Here is a 22,233-nt window from a genome sequence, read left to right on the forward strand (position 1 = left end):
GGAGATACTATTCCTTAAGTGGATGTACCTCATGATTTTGTATACTGTAGGTTATGCAGGACACCTGATAGAACTAATGGAAGTAACACAGAACTTAGAGGAGACTTATGCTTTTCATGAATGGCAACTAGATATCAGGCAGAACATCCTGTATTGGAAAAGGTTATATTTGGTTTAGTTGTGTTTAGGCAGCTTTAAACCCCTTTAAATAATGAGAAAACCAATATGATTGAGGAAAGGAAAAATAAATGTTAAAATGAATTGATTAGCAGAAGGCTGGAGATGTCAGGAGATATTACTTTGAAAAAAAATCACTTTGACCATTTTCAGAGCTAGTTAGGAATTCTGTGGGTTATCTTCTTGGAAGGAAAGCTCCCTAAGATGTGAGAAGCGATTAAGCAGCTGGGTTTCCTTGAAATCCAAAGTGAAAATATGGAAATCTTTCTGGAAGATAGAAGGCAGGCTTAACATAACTTGCTTTAAAATATCCCTGAGAATTTGAAACATGATTAAAGAACATGTCCGTTAAATGAGCATCTTTCAAAACAAAGGAGATGTTGAATTCAGACAATTAGAAAAGAGACATTGCTTTTAAGGCTATACATATATGAGATGCAGTGTTTTGATTACAATTCAGTTCTCTCATTTATTAAGACAATCTTAAAGGATAATCTTAAAACAATTCTGCAGTTTTTTGTGGGTTGGTTTTATTATTTCAAATACTTATCCATGATACATATATGCATACCTTTTCAGCTAAGAAATTGATTAAATTTTAATATTTGTGTTTTATCCCAAGAAGTGTGTGAAAATGGGATTCACTGATCAGATATTTGCACAGCCCTTTTGGTGCCAGGTGGTAAGGCTATTCCCTGTCTTCAAAGACATGTTCTAGTTTCTTTCTTCCACATCACATTTGAGGAGGCTTCCATTTAAAAAGCCTTCAGGGATAAGCAATTCTTTTGCTTGGTGTCCTGAAACCTGCAGTTTATTTCCACAATAACTACATTAAACTGGGGAGTTCTTCAGCAACCAGAGGGAATGAGGAAGGAGTCCTCCAAGTACAAGATTCATTGGTTCAAAAACTAAGGATTTAGTTCTTCCTTCATCTCATCTCATGTCTAAAACCCAGGTGGAATATTTCCGTGGGACTCAGAGGTCAGTCTAATATTGTGGTCCTTCTGATCTATCTGCAGGTTTTGTCTTTTAGCTCTACATGAGTACAGCAGTTTTTCCGTGGTCTGTAACAAGTGATAATTGGTCACAGATGGGGTCGTGTTCTCCTTTGCATAGAGGAAATGGAAAAGTGCAGTCCAGAGTGTGCTCTGCCCAGCAGGACCCTGCAACAAAGGCACACAGAGGATGCATGTCTACTCTCATTGATTGTGGCGGCCAAGGCAGAATTTGGCCCCAAGTGCAAAAACATTTTTGAGTGACTAAATTTAACATCTTCTAGTAAATATTCTTCTGGCTTGAACTTCAGTGTGAAACAGAATTTGACAAAACATTGTGATTGGTTGGCTCCCAAGCATGCTTAAAATCTTATACCAGACAATTTTCTTGCATAGTGTGAAGTATGTGCTTCTTTCTTGCAATCTGTTGAGTTGGCATTTAGGAGGGGATGGTAATTTAAGTGGAAACTTGTACTCTGGAGCTTTTCTGCCAATGATGAAAAGTTGGCATTTTTTCCTTTGTGGAATTCAGAGTGAATCTGGGGCTGCTTGCCAGCTAGGCTACAGACTCTGCCAAGAGAGCCTGAACTGCGTTAAAAAGGGGTTATTTGCCAGAACAGGTAAGCATTTCTCTCTTCAAAAAGGAAATATTCATGTAAGTGAATATGGCCTGAGATCAGTTTTAAATTGCAAGGTAAACTTGGTCTTGATCCTACATCCTTGATGTTAATCTTATTCTAATACTAGAAAATAATTAGCACTGAGTCTAGGCCACCTGTCAACTGCTGCTTGCATAAGCACAGAGCCCAGGAATTGGCTCATAAATAGAAAATTAGAAGAGGGACATGGTGCAACATGCATGCCAGAGGTCAACACGGTGGCATCAAAGTCCAGAAAATGGGCATTGCTAGTGAGAAAACTGTTTGGCCAAAGCAATTGAATGTTCTGAATTTATAGTTGCATATTTTCAAAACAAGGCATGAACTGGTTTTCAGGGACAGGAAGGTGTTAATGATCCTTCAAGCTTTTGAATCTATTGCCTTGTGAAACCTATCATTTATGTAGAGTTCTATAACCACGGATCACAAAATTACTTGCCTTGAGTGCATATATATAAAATCAGAAGTTTCCAAAACTTTGAGAATGTTATTAATAAAAGAACATAGAGGACCTACTACATCTTTGAGATTACTTCTCTGTAATCATGGCAAGAATAACAAAGCCCAGTCTTGGTGCTGGAATGTTTCTTGTGCAGTAAACTTGGGAAATTGAGACTGTAGCACTTCCCTCTGCAGCCTAAGTGTCTCTGAGGAGTTGTTTGCCTTCTCCCCTACCTCTGTGTGTGTGAGGACTCTCTATGCTCTTTATCATTTGCTTGTAGTTCCCACACTTGTCAGTTATTTCCAACTGTACTCTGCAACAATCACCTCTGAATCTAACCTACATGCTCTGAAACATGACAGGACTAGGACAAGACAGATATTGCTAGATATTCCAGCTCAGTACAAACTGCTGCAGTTTCAGATTCTCCTCACATACCCAAGGATTATTGCAGATCACCTTCTGGGCACACGAAATTTCCATCTGTAATTCTTTCTTCAGACATTTGTTGATATATCTCTGGCACACTTTTGCAGCCCAAGTGTCTTTTGCCCATTTTCATTGCTTTTCCTTCTTTGAAAATGATTAGTGACTACATTCATCTGCTACTTTGCGCACAAAAGCTGAATTCAGCCTTGTAAAAACTTTGAAAATTTGACTCTTTGTGTCTGGTCCAAACTGTCTCTCCAGTGATTTGGTTATTTCTGTACTGACTTGAGCTGTTCTTCTCTGAAAGGTTTATTTCCTGAGAACATATGTATTTCCAGCTCTCTTTTCAGCTTCCATTCTGTTAGCCTCCAGATTAAAAAAGTTCATGACCTCAGTGCCAATTAGCATAGGAAGGAAGGTGATGATGCCATATATGCCAGGTGTAGATTAACTTCTTTTGTTCACTGTTGGGTTTAACTGCGGATGTTTTGCAGGGACATCTCTATGTCTCTAGAGTTGTATCCAACCAGTGGAGAGCTGCCAACAGAACCTGGTCTGTTGAATGCAACCATCTCATTTCAAAGTCTATAGAAATATCTGCCATAAGCCACTGGCTTTATTTCTACAGTGTTTTTGTAACAGTGCTGAATTTAAAGTGAATAGGATATATGGTATAATAAACTTATTTTGAAACCTCTTAAGATTTCCCTGATATGGAAGAAGACTCAAGTTCTGTCTGCTTACCCCTAAGGGCTAGGAAGACAAGAATAGCTTTGGAGCAGAAGATATGTTTTGAATATGACATGAAAGTGTTGTGGAAAGAGGAGTTAAGGAAATGATCAGAGAAAACTAGTACACTCACTTACAGATCTGTTAGTAGAACTACAAAATGGAATAGTAACTGGGATAATAATTGTTGGACATCTGACCCTTTTACCTTCTGTTAAGTGATTTATCAGTGTATTTTATCTTCTGGAAATCCATCTTACATTTTTAATGTTCGCCTGATATTACTAGGTATTCAAATAATTTCTGTGTTCTACCTCTGTACTGATGAATAGAAATTTCATTGACATATTAGGAAAAATGGAGGCAAAGTTTTGGCTCCTGAAAAAAATCTGCAAAGAAGATAACAAAACATTTTCCTTTAGCAGGAAATATTTTCTAATTCTATCTAGATCTTGCTATTTCATATAAGAGTTCTTCAGGATGAACTTCAAGGTACTCAAAGAGGAAATAAGACAGAGGTTTCAAATCTTTCATTGTGGCAATTTCATACCTCATACTCCAACAATATTTCTACAGTTATAGCCTGGAGCTATTAAGTCCCTTCAGGGGAGTGAACTGGTCATCAAAGCCTCATAAATTATGAAACTGTCAAAACAGAACCTTAAACTTCTCATCAACTCTTCTGTGTTCCTGCACCCAGTATGACCAAATGGAACTTCAGGACTTTGTACTTTTGTAGGCCAAATGATAGATTGCTTTTAAAAGAAGATAACAAGTGATAAAAGCAAATGCTGTCTACTTACATAACCCAATTTATAGATTATTAAGAAAATAATGTTTGTTCTAAAAACTGTGAGGCCTAAGCTTCACATGTGGGCATTTTCATAAATGCAGTTTTCCCCCAGGAACCTTCAAGCAACCAAATAAATGATGGAGATTATGAAGTAGTTCTGATTTAGGAATTGCAAATGTTTCTGTAAATCTGATTTTTATTGTTATTGCTTTCTTGGTTCTAATCCACAATACAAATTATATAGCAACAACCTTCCTCTACTGCCTGGCCTCTCCTGTGACTGAGCAGAGTTTGGACCAACTCAGGTTCTACCAGAACTCCTCTGTCTACATGCTCACTGCACAGAATGGAGTGATTTATTCTATTTGAAAACAAAACATAATACCGTTGTTTCTAGCCATGAGGAAATCTTCCAGCTGCAGTCCCATGTGGGATTCTAAGGAAATAATGACACAAACAGCCTTATTCCATTTAGCTATCAAGACACCAAAACACTGGTGTTATTTACTATGCCTTTATCACTGGCATTTATTCAGGGATGATCTTACAGGTATGATCACAGAATTTCTGGAATTTGTAGTTGAACGTGATTAAAATAACATTGTTAAGAGGATGTCTACCCAGCAGTTGTTTCCCACTTTGTGTGCTTGGATCAAAGCTGATTTCATCTAGCTGGTGGGTAGCAATGCAGCAGTAGCAACCCCAGGAACAAAATGTGATGGCTACTGAAGTACTCACTTCACAAGGAAGCTACTTGGGTGGGCTGCACTTGACCTAGCTTAAAGCAGGCCTAGGCATGCTTAATAAAGGAGTTTTGTCTGCACTGCAGATGTCTCCCATCAATGATGGTTAAACTTACTTAGCTTTAAAGAAGCGAGGTTGGTTCTGATAAGGCTCTTGTTCACCATGACAGGGTTGCTTCTTCCTGGCTCGGCAGGAAGCATGCCTCCAAGGCCAGACTTAGCAGCCTATGTGAGGAAGCAGGAAAGCTGGCTGGCCTCTAAGTACAGTTCAAGGAAAATGTAGTTGTTACAGAACGTGGAGGTACATGGAGCCCTAATTATGTTTACCCCTTTTTAGGAGAAAATGTGTGGACAAACAACAACAACAATCAAACAAAAATACCCACAAGTGGTTCTCACTTGGTTGTTTTCCTCATGAATTGACGGGACATAGTAATTTCTGATATTAACTGCTATCAGATCTATTTTTCAGAACTTATACAACCAAATTAGTACTAATGTAAATCCTATGAAAAGAATAAAAGTACAGTATGTTCCTGTAAAACAGAAAAATACTATTATCTCCAGATTATAAATGGGGATTTGAAATGAGTGGGGCACTGCTACATCAAATTAGTTTCAAAAGGTTGAATATAAGTCATAAGTGTCCAGCAATTAGTTCTTTAAGATATTTAGGTAACTAATGTTCTCAGTGAGAAGTGGTGAAGGGTAGCTTATATTCACTGCAGGGAAGAAATTACAATGCTGAAACTGAACACATCCTTCTACTAATTTATTATGACGCAGCTCCACCCAAACAATGCATGGTTAAAACTGACTGATTAAAATTCAGTTGTCTTTAAGACAAGCATACTTAGAAAACTTGTACTGCTGATCTGCACTATCACTTTTCATCTACTTCTTTATTTGAAATTAATGTAAAGCTATTAAAAATAGCCATTTCATGGATTTCCCCTATAAATCTTAAAGTATATAAGATGGTTAGATGTAATAACACTATAAAAATAAAGATAATGGAGTGCACACTTTGGTTCCAGTGTGTCTTCAGCAAGGTTTTGTTTGGAGTACCCAGCTGCGTATGCAGACGCAGTGGAATTTGGTTTGCAAGGAACCTACAAAAATTACACAAATAACTAGCATTTTTTTAATGAATAATACACAGACATGCACCTGCTTCAGAGACTCCATAGATTAGTCTTGCAGCCAATCGAAAAGCCCCTTGGAATTCAATTACATGGCTGAAAACAGAAAACAAAATCGTGGCTATACTTTTAGAACTCTAACCAACAAAATGTTAACCAGTTCCTGGGCTGAGGTTTTCCTGAGGATTAGTTTGTTTCAGTTTGTTTTACTTTCCTGTGTCTTATTGAAAATTTATATTATTCTATTCTATCCTTGCAGCTGGAGCCTCTCCCAGAAGACATTGTGCACCAAATCCCCAATATGAACGCAATAGCTTCTTTAAAAAAGACCACTGAAATTCAAAGTATGTTTCTCCATTTGGGTTGTTGGGTTTGGGGTGGTTTTATTAATTAATGTCACAGACATTAAACTATTGTTTCAGTGAAAAGAGAAGACAAGTTTTGTATGTACAAACCCACATGCTGTGTCTAGTTTATATGTATCTACATATATATACACATACACATTTTGTTTTTGTTGTTTTGACATGTCTTTATTTCTACTATGTATTTGTACCTGATGAATTAAGCCATTTAAATTATTTGGAGCTTTCCAATTTCTGCATTTTCCCAAATCTCCCCATTCCAGAGCGGGTTAAAGGAAATAGATGTTTGCCAGTGAGGGATGGGAATAGACCCATAAATCAGAGCTCAAGCAAACAGACTGTTCAGATTTTGTTTGTGTAGCCCTTTTCAAGTTCTTCACTTTATTATCTAGAGGAAATTGAAATAAAATTAAGAAGCTCAAAATGGACACTGATCTCTGGAACAATGCTGACAAATATATTGTGATTTTATTCAATTTCTGGTTCAAACAGCACTTGATTGCTTCAGTTCTGTGCCTTGCTCCAAGCTCTTTACTAACCAGATGCTTTGGGGCATTGCTCTGACCTCAGTGAAAATTTTTCACTTTGCCATCAGTTACCTTAATCCTCTGAGCAGACCTCCCTTAATTTCTCTAATCTTCTGCTTTCTGCCATTTTACCTAGGCAGCAGAAGCTTCCTGACTTCTACTGTTGGCTGGCTCCTTAACAATAACAAATGGATAACAAATGTTTTGATTCATGTTAGGTTAATCACAAGTAATTGGGAGTCATCTCAATAAAATAAATGCAGCTTTTGAAGGGGACACCATGAATTATCCACTGATAATGTAGTACTTCTAAATGTAACTTTAGATATAAAGAGACTGTGAAAATGCATTGTGTGTTTATAATTCATAATCCTTTATAATCTTTCATATCCAGCAGTCACTCACATATGTACATGCTCCAATTAAATCATCTATTTGATAAATTCCAGTACGGCATTTTTGCTGAATGGTATCTCTTAAAGTAGAACACAGATTTGTGTTTTTCTTAAAATTCCCTGTAAAGTAAGGAAATTCACATCCTACACAAAATAGTATTGATTTGCAAATGATAATAGGAACAGAAAGCCACAAAAAGAGACTGAGAAAGATTATAGACAATTGGTAAGAAAATCTAATTCTGTTTGGAATTCATTAATTTAATGAAAAATGAATCTGAAACAAACAATAAAAACAGAATGGATGGGGAAAAAATAATGCTAGATCTAGAAAGGCATGGTGTCTAAGTATCTTACTAACAATACTTAAACACAACTAATGGTCTTTCAGGAAGAAGAAGGTGACTGAGAAACAAAGATATGTTGTATATCTCAAAACACAGTCCAAAGCTCTGCAGAGTGACATAATTTTGATTATTCAGAGTAAACATTGGTTTGAGCAGACCCAGTTCAGTCATGGCAGTCCAATGAACTGCCAGTTAGCACAGGATTTGGAGTTATCTGTACACAGAGCTGTTGAAGTATTGTTGTTTTTTTCCACCTGTTGCCTGAAAAGTTATGTATCCATCATTTTGTTTGGAGAGAGGCCAAGTATAAGAAAATAAAATCCTTGAATGAAGGAAAATAATCTAGGAGGTTAGTGCAGATTTGTGCAGGTTGTGCAATTAGATGGAATTAAGAGAAGCAAATACACGTTGAATATTACAGAGTTGTACAAACTGAAAAATTGTGGAGGAGCACCTCAGAAAAAAAAACTGAGAAACCTTGGTTTGTCTTAATGGTTGCTTCTTTGTGTCTTGGGTCTATTTCTGTGATTCAGCTTTCATGATGAATATTAGCAATATTTTAGACCAAAACTGACCCACCTCTGTTCATTTCAAAACAAAAATGAAGATGCAACACCTAGACAATGAGGAAAACAAAACAAAACAAAACAAAACAAAACTTTTGTAAGTGGAATAGAATTTATATAAATATTTTGTTTGTGACAGTGTTCTAAAGCCCTTTTGGAAATGTAATATATTTTGAATTAGTAGTTCCCACACCCATGTAATATGGTATTTCTAAACAGTCCTGTTCACTAGCTTTAATATTATCCCCAGACTGGATTTTTCAAGCAAACCATAGTACAGCATGTCCAAACCTATTGGTGAAAGGCAATTATAAACAATTTTAGCAGTGGCAGTATCATTCATTTTTATTATTTCTTGGTAATAATCAGTGCTCCCACAAATCTTTGAGAGAGACTTAAGCACATATTCATGTTGAAAGCCACAGCCCACCTAGAAGACTGAGTTGGTTTCATTGTTTCTTCTTGCAAGCAGTGATTCCTCTTTTCGTATAGACAAAACCAGGGGCATGCTCCATTCTTTTCCCCATTCACTGCAGTAAGATCAATGAGTGCATCAGCACAGCAGAAATTCACATTTCTGTATAGCACTGTAGAAATGGCATTTTCAAGGCTTGGGTCAGATGCTTTAAGTTCACCCAGTTGTCAATTCACAGCATACCTAGAGTTCCTAACAAAGATCCTTTACAACTGCATGCTGTGCTTGCCTCTCTGTTTCACAAGACTTTGTGTGCAGCTCTTTTGGATTGAACATATCCAAGCCCCATGTATGTTTAGTGCAGAACATATATGAGTTGTGCTTTAATAAAAGAAGCATGCAAAGATTTTCTGTTTACTACAGCTGTTTGTAAGCTTTCTAATTTTAAAGAAAAATCTACCATTGCTTTTTCATCAGCACCAGAAAGTTTCACAGAAGATACCTGCTGCAACCTAGATGCTTTTCCTAAATAAGACTGCTTTAAAATTTCTTCCCATTAATCACAATGGGCTTCTCCAAGACCCTCCACAGCAGCATAGATGCTGCCACCTGCTTCCCAGCCAGGCTCTGCTGCCTCTCTAATGCTGAAGCCCCTCTATGTTACAGTGCTCAATGTAGGGAAACAAGAAATATAACTGATCACTTGGGAGTGGAGGGCAGTTAAATGGACACAAAGAGCCCAATAATATGCTTGAATTGGCCCTGAGTTTTGGTGTTACAAGAAAGCCCAGATTCAGTGGGCAGCTGGTGTGCGAGCCTGCATGTGAATGAATGAATGCAGTGGAGCAATCCTCACTGATGATGTTTTATTGTTGCTGCAGGAGAGCAACGCAGTGGTAGCTAGTTACTAATATTTTATTTTATGAATAAGAGCCCTTGAAAACTCCAGCAGTGAACATGGGTTCATTTCTTTTATAGGCAAGAGGAGGTATTATTCCCATGCCAACAGATTTGATTTTCTTGCACATCTGTTTCTGCAACAAAAACCCCACCCACTCTGTGAACATTTAGCTCATAAATTATAGGGTTTGAATTGGGTGTATATTGCAGAGACTCACTTTTGCACATATGATCTGTGAGAACGCTGTGGAATGCCCATATAACTTTTTTGTTTGCTTTTAGTGTATTTTTTAATGAACAGAGAATTTGGTCTCTGAGCACAGTAATAATAGAGTATATTTTTGTCTTGTTTTTATAAAATTTGCCAGGCTCCAATCATTGAGCCTACTGTTATGTACATAACTTTTTAGCTGTGTCTTTCATGCTTCTGGAGCAAAGCCAACCTTCTAACACTTAATCTCAACTTTGTAGGATACTTAATACACTTTACATTTTATCCCCAGAAGGTCCCCGTTATTTAAAGATTCTGCTAACTACTCAAACGTGCACACTATTAGAGTTCAAAGAAACACTCTGGCCATGCTCGCTGGTTGTTCTTGCAGATTGGTTTGGTCTTTCATCTTGCAGTGATATTTTTGAATAAAGACATTTTCAGGTTTTATTGACAGCTGCTTGCTCACTGGAGTAAAAAGTTCATCTTTTGAGAAAGTGCGGAGAGCTGTGCTACCCATGAGGGAGTTTTCAGCAGCCTGTGTGCAGCATGGCCAGCACCACCAGCCTGGCCTCCAGCTGTCAGAGCCCCTGGCCACCCTCTGGATCAGCACCTTGCCTCAACCCACTGCCCAGCTGCCAAAACTCTCCTTTTAACCCTTGGAAAAGTCCTCTTCTTGATCCCCTCTCTTTCACAGTTGTTGAAACCCTCCCTCTAATTCCCAGATAAGTACCCTGTCCCAACCTCTGTAGCAGCTGCTGGAAGCCATCTGCTAAACACTGAATAAGCACTGGTGCGGAGCTTCCAGCCTTTCCAAAGCTCCTCATTTCCAGGTGTCATCCACCTGGCAATTAGTGAATGCAGAGTGGATTACTGAGCTGTAAGAAATGTATATGTAAATTCTTTCTTGTCCACCTGGTTAACAGTGATCAACCTCTGTTTCTTAACAGCTGTGCAGCAGCAGACCAGTTTTATGCCAGTAATATCACCTGCCACCATTGTTAGTGCCAGTTGAGAAGCTCCCTACCAAACCTCCTGTTGTAGTCTGAGAGCAGAATTTACTCTTGTTTTTAATTCACTGCTGCCTTTTTACACAGCAAACTAGAAACTATTCCTTATGATATCTGGTGGCTTTCCAGCAGCAGCCAGTTCGTATATGAACGTTTTAAATAAATTATTGTTCTAGTATACGCCCTGAGGTTGGAGGAGGAAGAACATCCAGGACTAACAAACCTGATTGTTCTGGCAGCATCGCTTTAGTCCGAGCTGGCATTTCTAACACTTTCCTTTTTGAGACTGTGCTGTGTGAGCACTTTATACAACAATGTTCATTTTTTCTGGTCCTATTTGTTGTATATGCATCAACAGTCTTCAATATCAAAGCAATATTTAAGTATTAACCCTGCCCTGAACTCCCTTTACCTTGGGTAGATAAAGTCAATAGCTTGTCTGACAGCATGAGTTCATTAGGCTGCATGTTACTCCTCCAGTTTATTACCTTCTGGGGAAGGGTGTGACACAGCCCTTGGAATGAAAGCACTTTCCAACTTGGCATTCATAGGTTCAGAAACATACTTCAATTGCTCTGCTTACACTGCAGTGATTTTAAATTATAATCACTCAGTGTTGAACTAAGTGATTACTATGCTTGTGCCACCATGCTAGCTGAGATTCCCATAAATTATGATGTGTGTTTTCCGTAGGCAAGTACTGGAAGTCAGTGGAGCCATACTCTGTGCCAGTGGATTGTGCTCTGGCTGAGTCTCAGAAACAAGAGAGGGAGGAGACAGAAACGGTGTCTGCTATGGCCTCCCTTTCAGTGGATGTTGAGCAGTGCTTTCCTCAGGAAGGCAGCAGGTAAGCCCATGCAATTATTGCAGAGAGCAAGGATTTTATACTCCAGTCATACAAGATGCAGAAGACAGCTAGACTGAGTTACTTCCAAATTGTTTGCTAACTGAACTACCTGCAATTTTTTCTCCTTCAATTTGAGTTCTTCTTAGTTGGCTGCTGGAAACAAAGGTATCCTATGCTAACAAATATTTTGGTGTGTGTAACTCTTTACTAAGGTTCATGAAAGTACATAAAACTTTGTTTTATCTCCATGTTAAAAGCTCTTTGCTAAATAACAAGTGCACTATTGACACTATCTGTGTGAATAAAATAGACATGATCAAGTGTAATCAGCAGTATTCTTCATGTTGGAAGCAATTCAAAACTGGGTTAACTTTCTAGGAAGGCATCTAACTTACTCTCAGATAACTGTAATAAGGATGGTCTTACTTAAATCATTATTAAATGATATTAGAGAGTCATTAAAAGTTACTTCCCTGGAAGCAATGGAACAGTGCCAGAATAAAACTTAAAACAATCTTGACCAGGACCAGGGCCAACGTTTTCTGCCTGCTGTTCTGAAGGTACCAGCTAAAAAGAAAACGCTGTCTTTTTCCATCTTGTCAGCTGCTTTTTTAGGTTAATGAACATTGCTTTCATTTTCGCAGCCTGAGAAAATGACACAGTAACTGTTACCAGTTTTCTGCCAATTAAGGATGAAAAAAGAAAAAAAAAAAGAAAAAAAAAAAAAAAAAAAAAAAAAAAAAGAGGCCTCTGAGAACTGTGTTACAAAACAGTATTTGTTCAAAGGGACATCCAAGTTTCAAAGTCTCTGCAGAAGTTCTTGGAGTTTCCTATTTCCTCTTTTGAAGGACAAACTTTACTGGCCTTCTCCAAAAGATGGAGACCTAGAATGAAGGGAGCAGTTCAGTTTCCATTATACAAAGGAAAAATGAGAGAAGAGGAAAGTAGAAAAAGAGCCTTATAAGGAGACTCACCAGCTCCCTGCACATTGCAGAGTGGAGCTTCATAGCAGGAAAGTAAGGAGGGAGATGGGAGCTGTAGTGGGACTGGAGCCAAAAGGGCCTGTGACTCCTGTGTCATGACAGCTATTTGTTTAGTTTGGTTCTTGCCTCCTGCATTGGGCATTATATTCCAGACTGGTCTAATGGGCATCTGGGAGCACCCAGGGGGAGCAACACAGAATCAGCTCAAAGCTATTGGTACATCTGGAAGTGGACATCTCTCACTACTGTGAGAGCATTCATCTGTCAAGAAATTTGCAGATTTGTCTCAAAGGGACACACTGGGGGCAGAAGTCAATAAAGTTTTTGGTGTTTACTTAGTCACCTTTCTGATTGCAACTGCATTTCAGTATGCTACATCTATTGTTGGGCTTCAGTTATTACAAATGAATCCACAAAAACTCAGGGAAGAATCCAGTGATGAACAGGAAATAAATTTTATATCTGTGAGAGCATTAATCAGCGATCAGCTAAGGAATACTGTAAGGTTTGTCATGCAGATTTGTGACTGTCACGAGATGCTTCTGTTAGCCAACGACAGAAAGCTGGGGATCCTGTTTGTGTATGCACAGCTCTGAAACATAAGCAGTTTTAATTAAAGGGTTGGAACTAATTCAACCAAACACAGCAAATTCTTAAGTTGTATGAAAAAGGGCGTGGTTAATTTTGTGTATTTTTGTATTGCTCAGAATAATCAAGAACCGTATTTGTTATGAACCTCCACTCACTTAAAGCTACAGCTGTCAAGAGCAATCGCTGATCTTACAAGACTTGAACAAAATAACCCTTTGACTAACACGGTACTTAATTATTGTATTTATTACCTAATTACTGATAACCTGTGACAGTTTCCTCCCATTCTGAAAACTGCATTTCAGAGCAGAGCTGGGAAAATGGAAAAAACAAAACAAAACAAAAAACAAAAAACAAACAAAAAAAAAAGGATGTGCTGAAATGTACACAAGTGGAATTCATGTGGCTGCCAGATTCATTACACTTCATCAGTCCCGGGCTCTTATAGGGGTGAAGCCTTCGTGATGAATTGTCCTGTGGAAAAATGGCTTTGTTTGAAATATCTTTGGTGCTGCTGAAGTTTTTCAGCAGCATAAATAAATCTTTACAAGCATTCATCCCCGATTCTGTTTCCACATTCATAACCCACAGAGAAGTCACCCAAAGCCAGGTTGCCATCAGGGAGCAATGGGACAACATAAGTGTTATCTCACAGGGACAAAACTGACAGTTTTTCTGAGGCTTCAGAATGTTTTTTTTCTTGGCTTTCTCCGTGTTGAATGTAAAGATGAATATGGAATATGAAAGAGGGTAACCTCAAAGATTTGATTTCAAAGACACAGTCCTCTGGGCTGCCGGGAGGCCTAAGAGGACCTGGCTGCACTTTGAGCATGAATGAAACTTCAGCATGGGATTATAAATCCAGGGATTGATTTGACATTGCACACATTGGTTTCATGCCAGTATAACTTAATTCACTTAACAAAAACACAGCATTCCATTCATAGGCATATAAGAACACAAACTGGAGTAACATAGTAATGAATCACAACTTTATCACATTTGCTCCATTTATTATAATTAAAGACCAAGTATACTTCCCTCATTCTCCAGCCCCCTGCTATGAGAAATGATAGGGCTGCAGGAACTCGAAGAGCCCTCTGGTCTCTTATGTTCTCTTTATCATTCTTCCCCATTGTGGACTGCAGCCACCTTCTGAAGACCTGTTGTAAGCCTTTCTACTGAGTATTTCTGGGGCAAAATTGTTAGTGGCTGACAGATCAGGATCAGAGCAGAAAGTGTCGTGGCTGACAGGGAAGCCCGAAGGGTTCCTTCATTCTGCCAGGAGCCTATTTACTTTCTCTTAATTGCCACTGTGCTTAGCCAAGCTGATAATTCTGGTCTTGTTTCACAGAGTTGATGATAGACATCCTGTTGACTTCAGCTCTGGATAGCCAGGCCTGCAGATGAAGAGAGTGGCAGCAAAAGTTTCTTTGTGGGAAACTCTTGCCAGTTATGTTGGAGGATATATTGGTGTTTGGAGTGAGATGACTCATTTTAAAGTCAGATTTTGGGTAAAGCAGCTCTTTTCCTGGCCAACTCATATCTGACTCACTTACCACTGATGAATAAAGGATAAAATGCTCCTGGCTAAGGCCTGTATTAAGTATTTCTCTTTCTTTCTTCTCTCCTTCCTCCTTTTCTTCAAGTGACAGTGCAGATTATTTTTTTTATTATTTGATTTTCTCTGAGACTAAAGGAAGAAAGCAGTGAAATCTTCTGTGCTTTTGGTGTTTTGTTTAACCAAACACAACTCTTCACTTTAAGATTCAACTGAAACTTGATTATAGCCTTCGTGAGAGAACAGATATAGAAAAAAGACTTTGTGGATAGGAAAGAAAACATGCATGAAGCTAACACAGATTTAAGTGCAGACACAATTAAAGGAACAAGCATGTCCTATAAGGCATTTCTAACTGCCATAACTTTTGTGTATAGATAACTGCTTATTCCCTAAGAGAGATACAGATTTAGCTGATTAGAATTTTGCTTTGGCCAGACATCTGTTTCAGAACTCTTGCTATGTAAATACTCAGCACATTGCTGTCCATGATACACTGGAGCTTCTGTACATTTCTTCTTAAAATGGAAAAATAAATGGGTGTGAGAAGAGGTCTCCAGCACTTATTACTTTTGCAGCAAACAGTAAATCTGGAGAATGACTTTTACCAGGATTTAACTTTATGGCCTTTATTCACCTGAGCATAGATTTACTCAAATGGAAATGAAAATGAAGCATCATTTTTAGACATTTTCTGTTTCTGAGCTATCAGGTGCATTTTCAGTCATCTTGTAATGTATGTTATAGCAGTTAAACTGTTCAGATTGTAGGGTACATCTAACCACCACCTAGGGTTGTGTTCTCTCTCTTTGCAACAGCTTATGGAGCTTTGCTCAGAATTTCACTGTTTGAGTATCCAGAAGAATTTCTGAAGAACTTGAACCTACCTGACCCTACCCCAGTGCATCTGAACTCAAAGCCAGGCTCAGGAGTCAAAGAAGCTGCAGCCTTACTTTACCTACCTCACACTCACCCTCTGGTAGAGAGTGCCTGAAGGAGAGGACGGGGAACAGAGACCAAGTCTTGCCCTGATCATTTGTAATCTCAGTGTCTGTATGTGACACATCTGCATGAAAGCCTCCAGGATACTTACCCAAGTATAAATGTTTTCAAAGATATTTTTGAACTTACTTACAGTTTTGATGTTCATGCAGTGAATCCCACAGCTTCATCAGGCACAGTTCAGAGCTTTAAGAAATGAAAGCATATTTTTTCCTACTCACATTCTCTGCTACATTTCTGGTTTTGAACATTTTAACTATCTCGAGACTTTTTATTCTTCCTGGAATTAAAAGAAGTCTTACTTCAGATCATTCTTGCCTCTTTCCATAATTCTTGTACTACTTTTTAGAACAAGGACTAAGAATAGAATTCAGGACACCAGATGTTGAGCACACTATGGATATATACAGTAGATTAATGATGGGCATTTTTCGTTGCTTTTGTTTCTCTCTTCTACTCTCATTAACTCCAAGCTCTCAGTAATTGCCATCACAGTATATAAACAATTAAAGCTGTCCTCGCTCTGCTTTGTGTATTATTTTGCATCTGTTTACCTCCTTTTCCATTCAAAATTAGTGCTATGGGCTTTAGAACTATCTAGTATCAGTAATTTTGCATCATCAACAAATGTAAACTTTATATAATATATGTATAATAATATAATATAATATATATTATATTATATTATATTATAATATGATAATATAATATAATATAAATGTAAAAAATATCACTTAAATGTACTAATACATTGCCAAGTCTTGAAATGCTGTGGAACAACTCTCTATGATGAAAATTCAACAGTGCTATTACCCATTTCTTACTTCTGATGGATTTTTAGTCTATGGGAGGGCCTTCTCTCATAAACTAAGTTCCTCAGAGCATTTACATAAAATCATTGGAAGACTTTCTTTGTACATGGGTGCCACGTGACACACTCTTCCTTCAGTTCCTTCAGAAATTTGTAATAAATTTGTAAGGTTTGACTTCCCTGAAGTAGTTAAGGCTTAACTCTTAGCCAAATTACTATTATCTAAATGCCTACTAATTCTATGATTTATTATTGTTGCTATCAATTCCCCCCCAGCATGGACTTACTGTATCTCCTATAGTCTCCCAAAGGGGGACAGCATTTCTTACCTCTAGCATGGATGCTGATTTAACCAGTAGAATGTACTCTATAATTATTTATTTAGAAACATCATGATTGCATTCTCTTAGAACTCAGTGGACAAATTTAATCTGCTCTTAGCAGTTTGGCAGTGTTTAATATATCAGCTTGTTCTAGTGCTGATTCAGTTTAAGACAGTTCATCTGCAAATAATAAAATCTGCCTGACACTTCTCTAGTTAACAGAGATATAAATAGTTCATTTTGCTCTTGTGGTCTACCTTTCTTGATGTTCCTTTTATGCTTTGATCATTTCTTCTGATGTATTTTGAAAGATCTTTTTATTATTCACTTTTATGCCTTAACAATTTGGTCTTCTGATTCTCCTTTGGCCATTTTGTGGGTTTACATTGAACTTGCCAGAGTTTTTATTTTATTTGCCTTATTTGGACATGACATCCTCTTTTGGGAGTTTACATGTTTTTACCTTGGCTGGCTCTTAAACTGCAAAGTCTTTTTCATTGTGACCCTTTTCCTTTGATCCATAGAGTCCAGTTTTTACTAGGGTATACACTTACTTGGATCTTTAATATGATGTCTTCAAGCACCCTCCAAATCATCTTCAAGGTATAGAAACATACCTCCTTTCCCCCATTCTTTGCTACCAGAGGATCACTTTTCAATTACGATGCTCGTCCCTGAAACAGCTGAGTTAAATTAGAAACAGATTATAGCATAAAACAGCCATACCCCATCAGAAAATCTATCTTTTGTTCAGCAATTTCAGCAATTCTGGGGACTTGGAAACTTATCTTGATTTTTTGTTTGTTTGTTTGTTTGCACGTGGTGTTGTAGCTATGAGAAATCTCTGAAATTCTAATTTAAAAATTAAGGTAAGAGATTTTTTTTATGATTTACAGAACTCATCTTGATTCTTATACTGGATTTCTTTAATGTGTAGATCTGAGCTATTTTAAATAGTATTCTCATTAAATAATATGGTTGCCATTTATACAGAACTGCCACAGAGCAATAGTACTTAAAATGTCACAAGTCTTGCCAGATTTTATCCACATGGAAGGATTCTGTCTCATTGACTTCATTTGTTTTAATATAATCATTTCATTTAGCAATAACTGCACAGAGACTTTTTCCTTCTGCCAGAGTGTGAGCTGTATATAGATATCTGTAGGCAAGCACTCTTCATGGTATACCCAAATAATCAGAATGAATGCAAGAGAGCTCTGCTCCTCGAAACCTGCAGTTTCAGTGAGCCTCAGTAGAGGTTCAAGAAAAATCACAGTTGTGGTTCTTCATTCATTACAGTCCCAATCTGTGCCATTTTGGATCTGCCAACCATACAGATCATCCTGGATCAGATCCAACCTCATAGTTACATTTCTGAGGAATTAGAGCATACAATATGAATTAGGTTGTTTTGTTTTGTCTTGTGCTTTTTTTTTTTTTTTCATTTTTCTTTTTATTTTTATTCCTGTTTTACTTTTTTATGCCAACTTCTTGCTAGCTGCAGGAAGACTAACTGTACTAATGCAACTAACAATGACATAATTGAGGTAACATAAATTTAGCCTGTCAGACTCTACTCCCTCAATTTCATGAGGAGGGCTTTGTATTTAAGGGCCTGAAAACTTTACTTGATCTCGCACAAAACTCTAGCCTAAGCTGTTATCCTGTACAGATGTACATTTCTGCTGACAAGTCACTGGATAGATCCAGTGACTTCTCTTTGTGTTAATAAACTAAAGTAAAATCACACACACAAATTATCAAAGCAGACTCAAGAAGAATACCCACTTTGGGAGACAGCAGCTGGATTTGCCAAGGCACCTGAACCTCTTCCCCATTTCCAAAAAGGGCCTTGATTCTTGCACTTGAATGTAAATATTTCTAGCAGGGCTTAGGCTCTGGCTGTTGCAGAACGCTGGGATATTCTTGGAGTATACTGGAATGTATTAGAGTACAGCGCTTGATGTCAGTCCTGGTTTTCAGAAGTGCCCTCATCAGTGAACACAGGACTAAAACCTTGAACACAATCATCTCAAGGTTGTGAGATATTCACAAGAATGTCAGTCTCAGAAGCCAAATATATGTGAGCAGACTTGCACATGCTCCTTCTCTAGCTCCTTATAAATAACTCAAGCTCCCACTTCCACTTGCAGAAATTTTCCAGAACTCCACTCTTTCCTGTTCTGCCAGTCACCAGTTGAAATCTACTGAAAGCTTTCTTCTCATTCATTCGCTCATTCATTCATTCATTCATTCATACACAGCAGAATCTAAAATATTAACTGCTACCTGCTTTAAAATTGCTCTTTTCTCAGGAATTCTTGTAAGGTCCTGGGTGTTTAACAGGGCTTGTTGCATTTTTGCTTTTTCCCAGAGGAGAAGCAGATCTTCTGTTGGAGAAAGTGGGAGCATGTGCTTAGCACGAGGGCAACATAAAGCAGCAGTGTGAAGTCTCCCCACAGCACATGTTCCTATGCCACACCTCATTAGAAGGCTAGGTTCCATCCCACCTCTATGGCCTCTGTGCCATCTCCACCACAGGTCAGAAGAACGCAAGGAAAAATAAAAAGGTAGTGATTAACTTAGTCATTTTTTAATTGCTCACAGTAAAAATCTTCCACTGTGTGGCGAGGAACAGCAGATTTGAGATTTATAGATAGATAATATTTTCGGTTCATTAACCCTTTGGAAAATGGTTAGTCTGAAAAATGTCTTCTTTTTTGCATATCATTCATCTGACTTATTTTTTTAACATACTAGATATAATCATTTCAAATCATAAAGAATAGTCTGCATAAAATCTTTTAAAGAGACATTGCTGATTTTTTTTTTTATTATTTTTTTTGGGGGTGGGGGGGAAACTTTAATAAAGTCTAGATTAATTCAAAATTCTCTGGCTTCCTTTCTAAATAAACTACCAAATCCCAAGCAAAACCCCATTAATTACTTTTTTTTTTTTTTTCCATGAGATCCCATGATCTTGTACTTTCTGAGGGATTTTTACTTGAAGCCAATCATTATGTGAGCTTATCAGATTTAACTGGTAAATATCTGTTCTATTTATTAATTTGTATTTACTTTTTGCCCCCCTTTATTTCAAGCAATTATTGGAGGTCTTAAATTAACTTTTAATGCTGTGTTCAGCCAGACTGAGATGAAATTTCTAAGTTCTTACATCCTTGAATGAGGTCTCACCATATTCTCAGAAGTTCCCCATTTAACAATTAGCAGCATAATCCTCAGACACAGTTATATATGAGTAGCTATGACACTTTGCACCAGCTGAACATTTATCTCCATTTGTTTCTTATTGGATTTTTTAAAGAGTTTATCTTGCTTAAGTTAGATATTTCCCAGAAACTTTCAAACATATGTTGCACTTATAATCTGATGAGATATTATTAATGGATACTCTTCCTGACAGTTATCTGCTAGATGAGTTCAAAATTTGGTCTCATAAGTTGCAGGCAAACAGGCAGGCATCAGCCAATGCTTTAATGAAGACACAGAATTAAAACTCAGAAGACTGAGGAAAACCTTGCAAGAGATATTGCTGATTGCTTGGCTGCTGGTGGACTGGGGTTTTGTAATGGCATGGGCTCGCTTGGGAAAAACAAATGCATGTATTTCCAGTCACAAGTGCTTGTAAAATAGAATAGAAGTATCACGGCCATTTCTTTTTCATAAAATGATTTGATTCTGTTGACACAAAGCATGTACATTTCTGGAGAAAAAGTTATAAAATATTCTGACATATTTTAATATAAACAGGAACGTTTTCAGTGATTGCTTGGATCTAAAATGTTTTTCCACTTGACATTTGTTTATACTTCCTAGGAAAGAAACTCTATTTATGGATAACTGAATAACACAAATAAACATGAGAGAAAGCTGAAAAATCAGCTTTGATTATGCATGAAAATCTACAATGTCATTGTGTACTCTTGTGCCGTATTCTGATTGCCTGTTTATTTTTACAGAGCTGCTGGCGAGCCCATGGAAGAAGAGCCAGCCTTGTGAAGTGCCAAGTCCTCCCTGATATTTCCTGTGGGTGACATCATTGTGTATCCCCCCCAAAGCACCCTCAGACGTGTCTTGTCTGCTGCTTGGGTGGCATGGATCAGATGGAACATAAACACTGGGCACAAAGTTCTGAATAGCAGCTTCACTTGTTCTTTGGATGGACTTGAAAGGGCCCTAAAGATTCCTTAAATGTAACCACTACAATTGTAGAGTTACAGTTAAACAGGCTTGGGAGAAAGAGCTTAGAGCATGCTTTTTATATGCTGTTCGACCCGCTCACCACCATCGATTGTGAAATAGAGTATTACAAAATTCTACACGATAGATTATAGATATGAGTTGCAACAGCCAGCAAAATGCTCGGTAAACTCCATGAATCACTTTCTGACACTTTTTACTAGGTAATTTTTTTCATACTGTGTTAAACTGTTAATAGAATGTGTTTTCTTTGCTCCATGTAATGAAAAAATGAAACAAACAAACAAACAAACAAACCCCTTTATTTTACATGATGTTTTTTAACCCCTGTAATGAGCTCTTAGCTGAACAAGAGAAAGGTGTGTTAACTGAGATGAGGGATTTTAACTACAGGGAAAGCACTTCTTATTGTACTATAAATCCCCCAGAGTACTGAGCTTGGTGGTGCTTCATTGTTTTTCCCCCTTTTCCTGGCCATCTCTCCCCATTTCATGTAACCTTTCCTATCACATTCACGATTCCCTAAAGTGAGTGATCTTCTGTCCTTAAAAGAGCACTATACCCGCCATAGTTGACAGTAGCTCTCGCCAGATGTGCAGCAGAGATCAAGTAGTCTCTGAAAAATAGATGGCTTTCCAAATGTGTTTTCAGTTTGTTCTGAAATGTTTCTGCATCCTGGCTCTAAGAGCAGCGATCCGAAGCAACTGCGTGCAGCTCATATGAAGCTCAGGTGTTTCTGTGGAGTTTGTTGGAAGTTTTTTACAGGTTGTCATGTGAATGCAAACTGATTCTTTTATGTAGTCCTGCACTGAGAGAGCTGACGTTCCTTTAGGAGTTTTAAAGGGTTTTGGTTTTATTTTAGATCCCCAAAGTGCAGCAAGACTTCCCTGCTATGCGACATTAGCTATTTAATTCCATGTTTGTGAACGTAACTTAGAGTTGTGCCTTTAGCTGACAATGAACGCTTAAACTGTTACACGTGTTGCCTTACTGCTAGAGAAAGAGATAGGGTGTGTGTGTTAGATGACTTCAAATGAACAAAATTG

General features: G+C 37.8%; 1 protein-coding gene across 8 annotated transcripts in view; it reads left to right on the forward strand.

Moving 5' to 3' along the window:
• Positions 1-21,452, forward strand: part of HDAC9 (histone deacetylase 9) — a 402,973-nt gene extending 381,521 nt beyond the window's left edge. For 7 of the 8 annotated variants that reach the window (XM_072328342.1, XM_072328337.1, XM_072328338.1 and 4 more), the window contains 3 exons: positions 6,369-6,453; positions 11,539-11,692; positions 20,947-21,452. In XM_072328342.1, coding sequence (XP_072184443.1) covers positions 6,369-6,453; positions 11,539-11,692; positions 20,947-20,986 — 279 coding nt within the window. In that variant the 3' untranslated portion in view covers positions 20,987-21,452. Of the gene's footprint in view, positions 1-6,368; positions 6,454-11,538; positions 11,693-17,794; positions 17,828-20,946 lie in introns of those variants that run through there. The other variant, XM_072328336.1, reaches the window with a different exon arrangement.
• The last annotated feature ends 781 nt before the right edge of the window (positions 21,453-22,233 follow it).

This window comes from Excalfactoria chinensis, chromosome 2, assembly GCF_039878825.1.
Source record: "Excalfactoria chinensis isolate bCotChi1 chromosome 2, bCotChi1.hap2, whole genome shotgun sequence".
In the NCBI taxonomy this organism is placed as follows: domain Eukaryota; kingdom Metazoa; phylum Chordata; class Aves; order Galliformes; family Phasianidae; genus Excalfactoria; species Excalfactoria chinensis.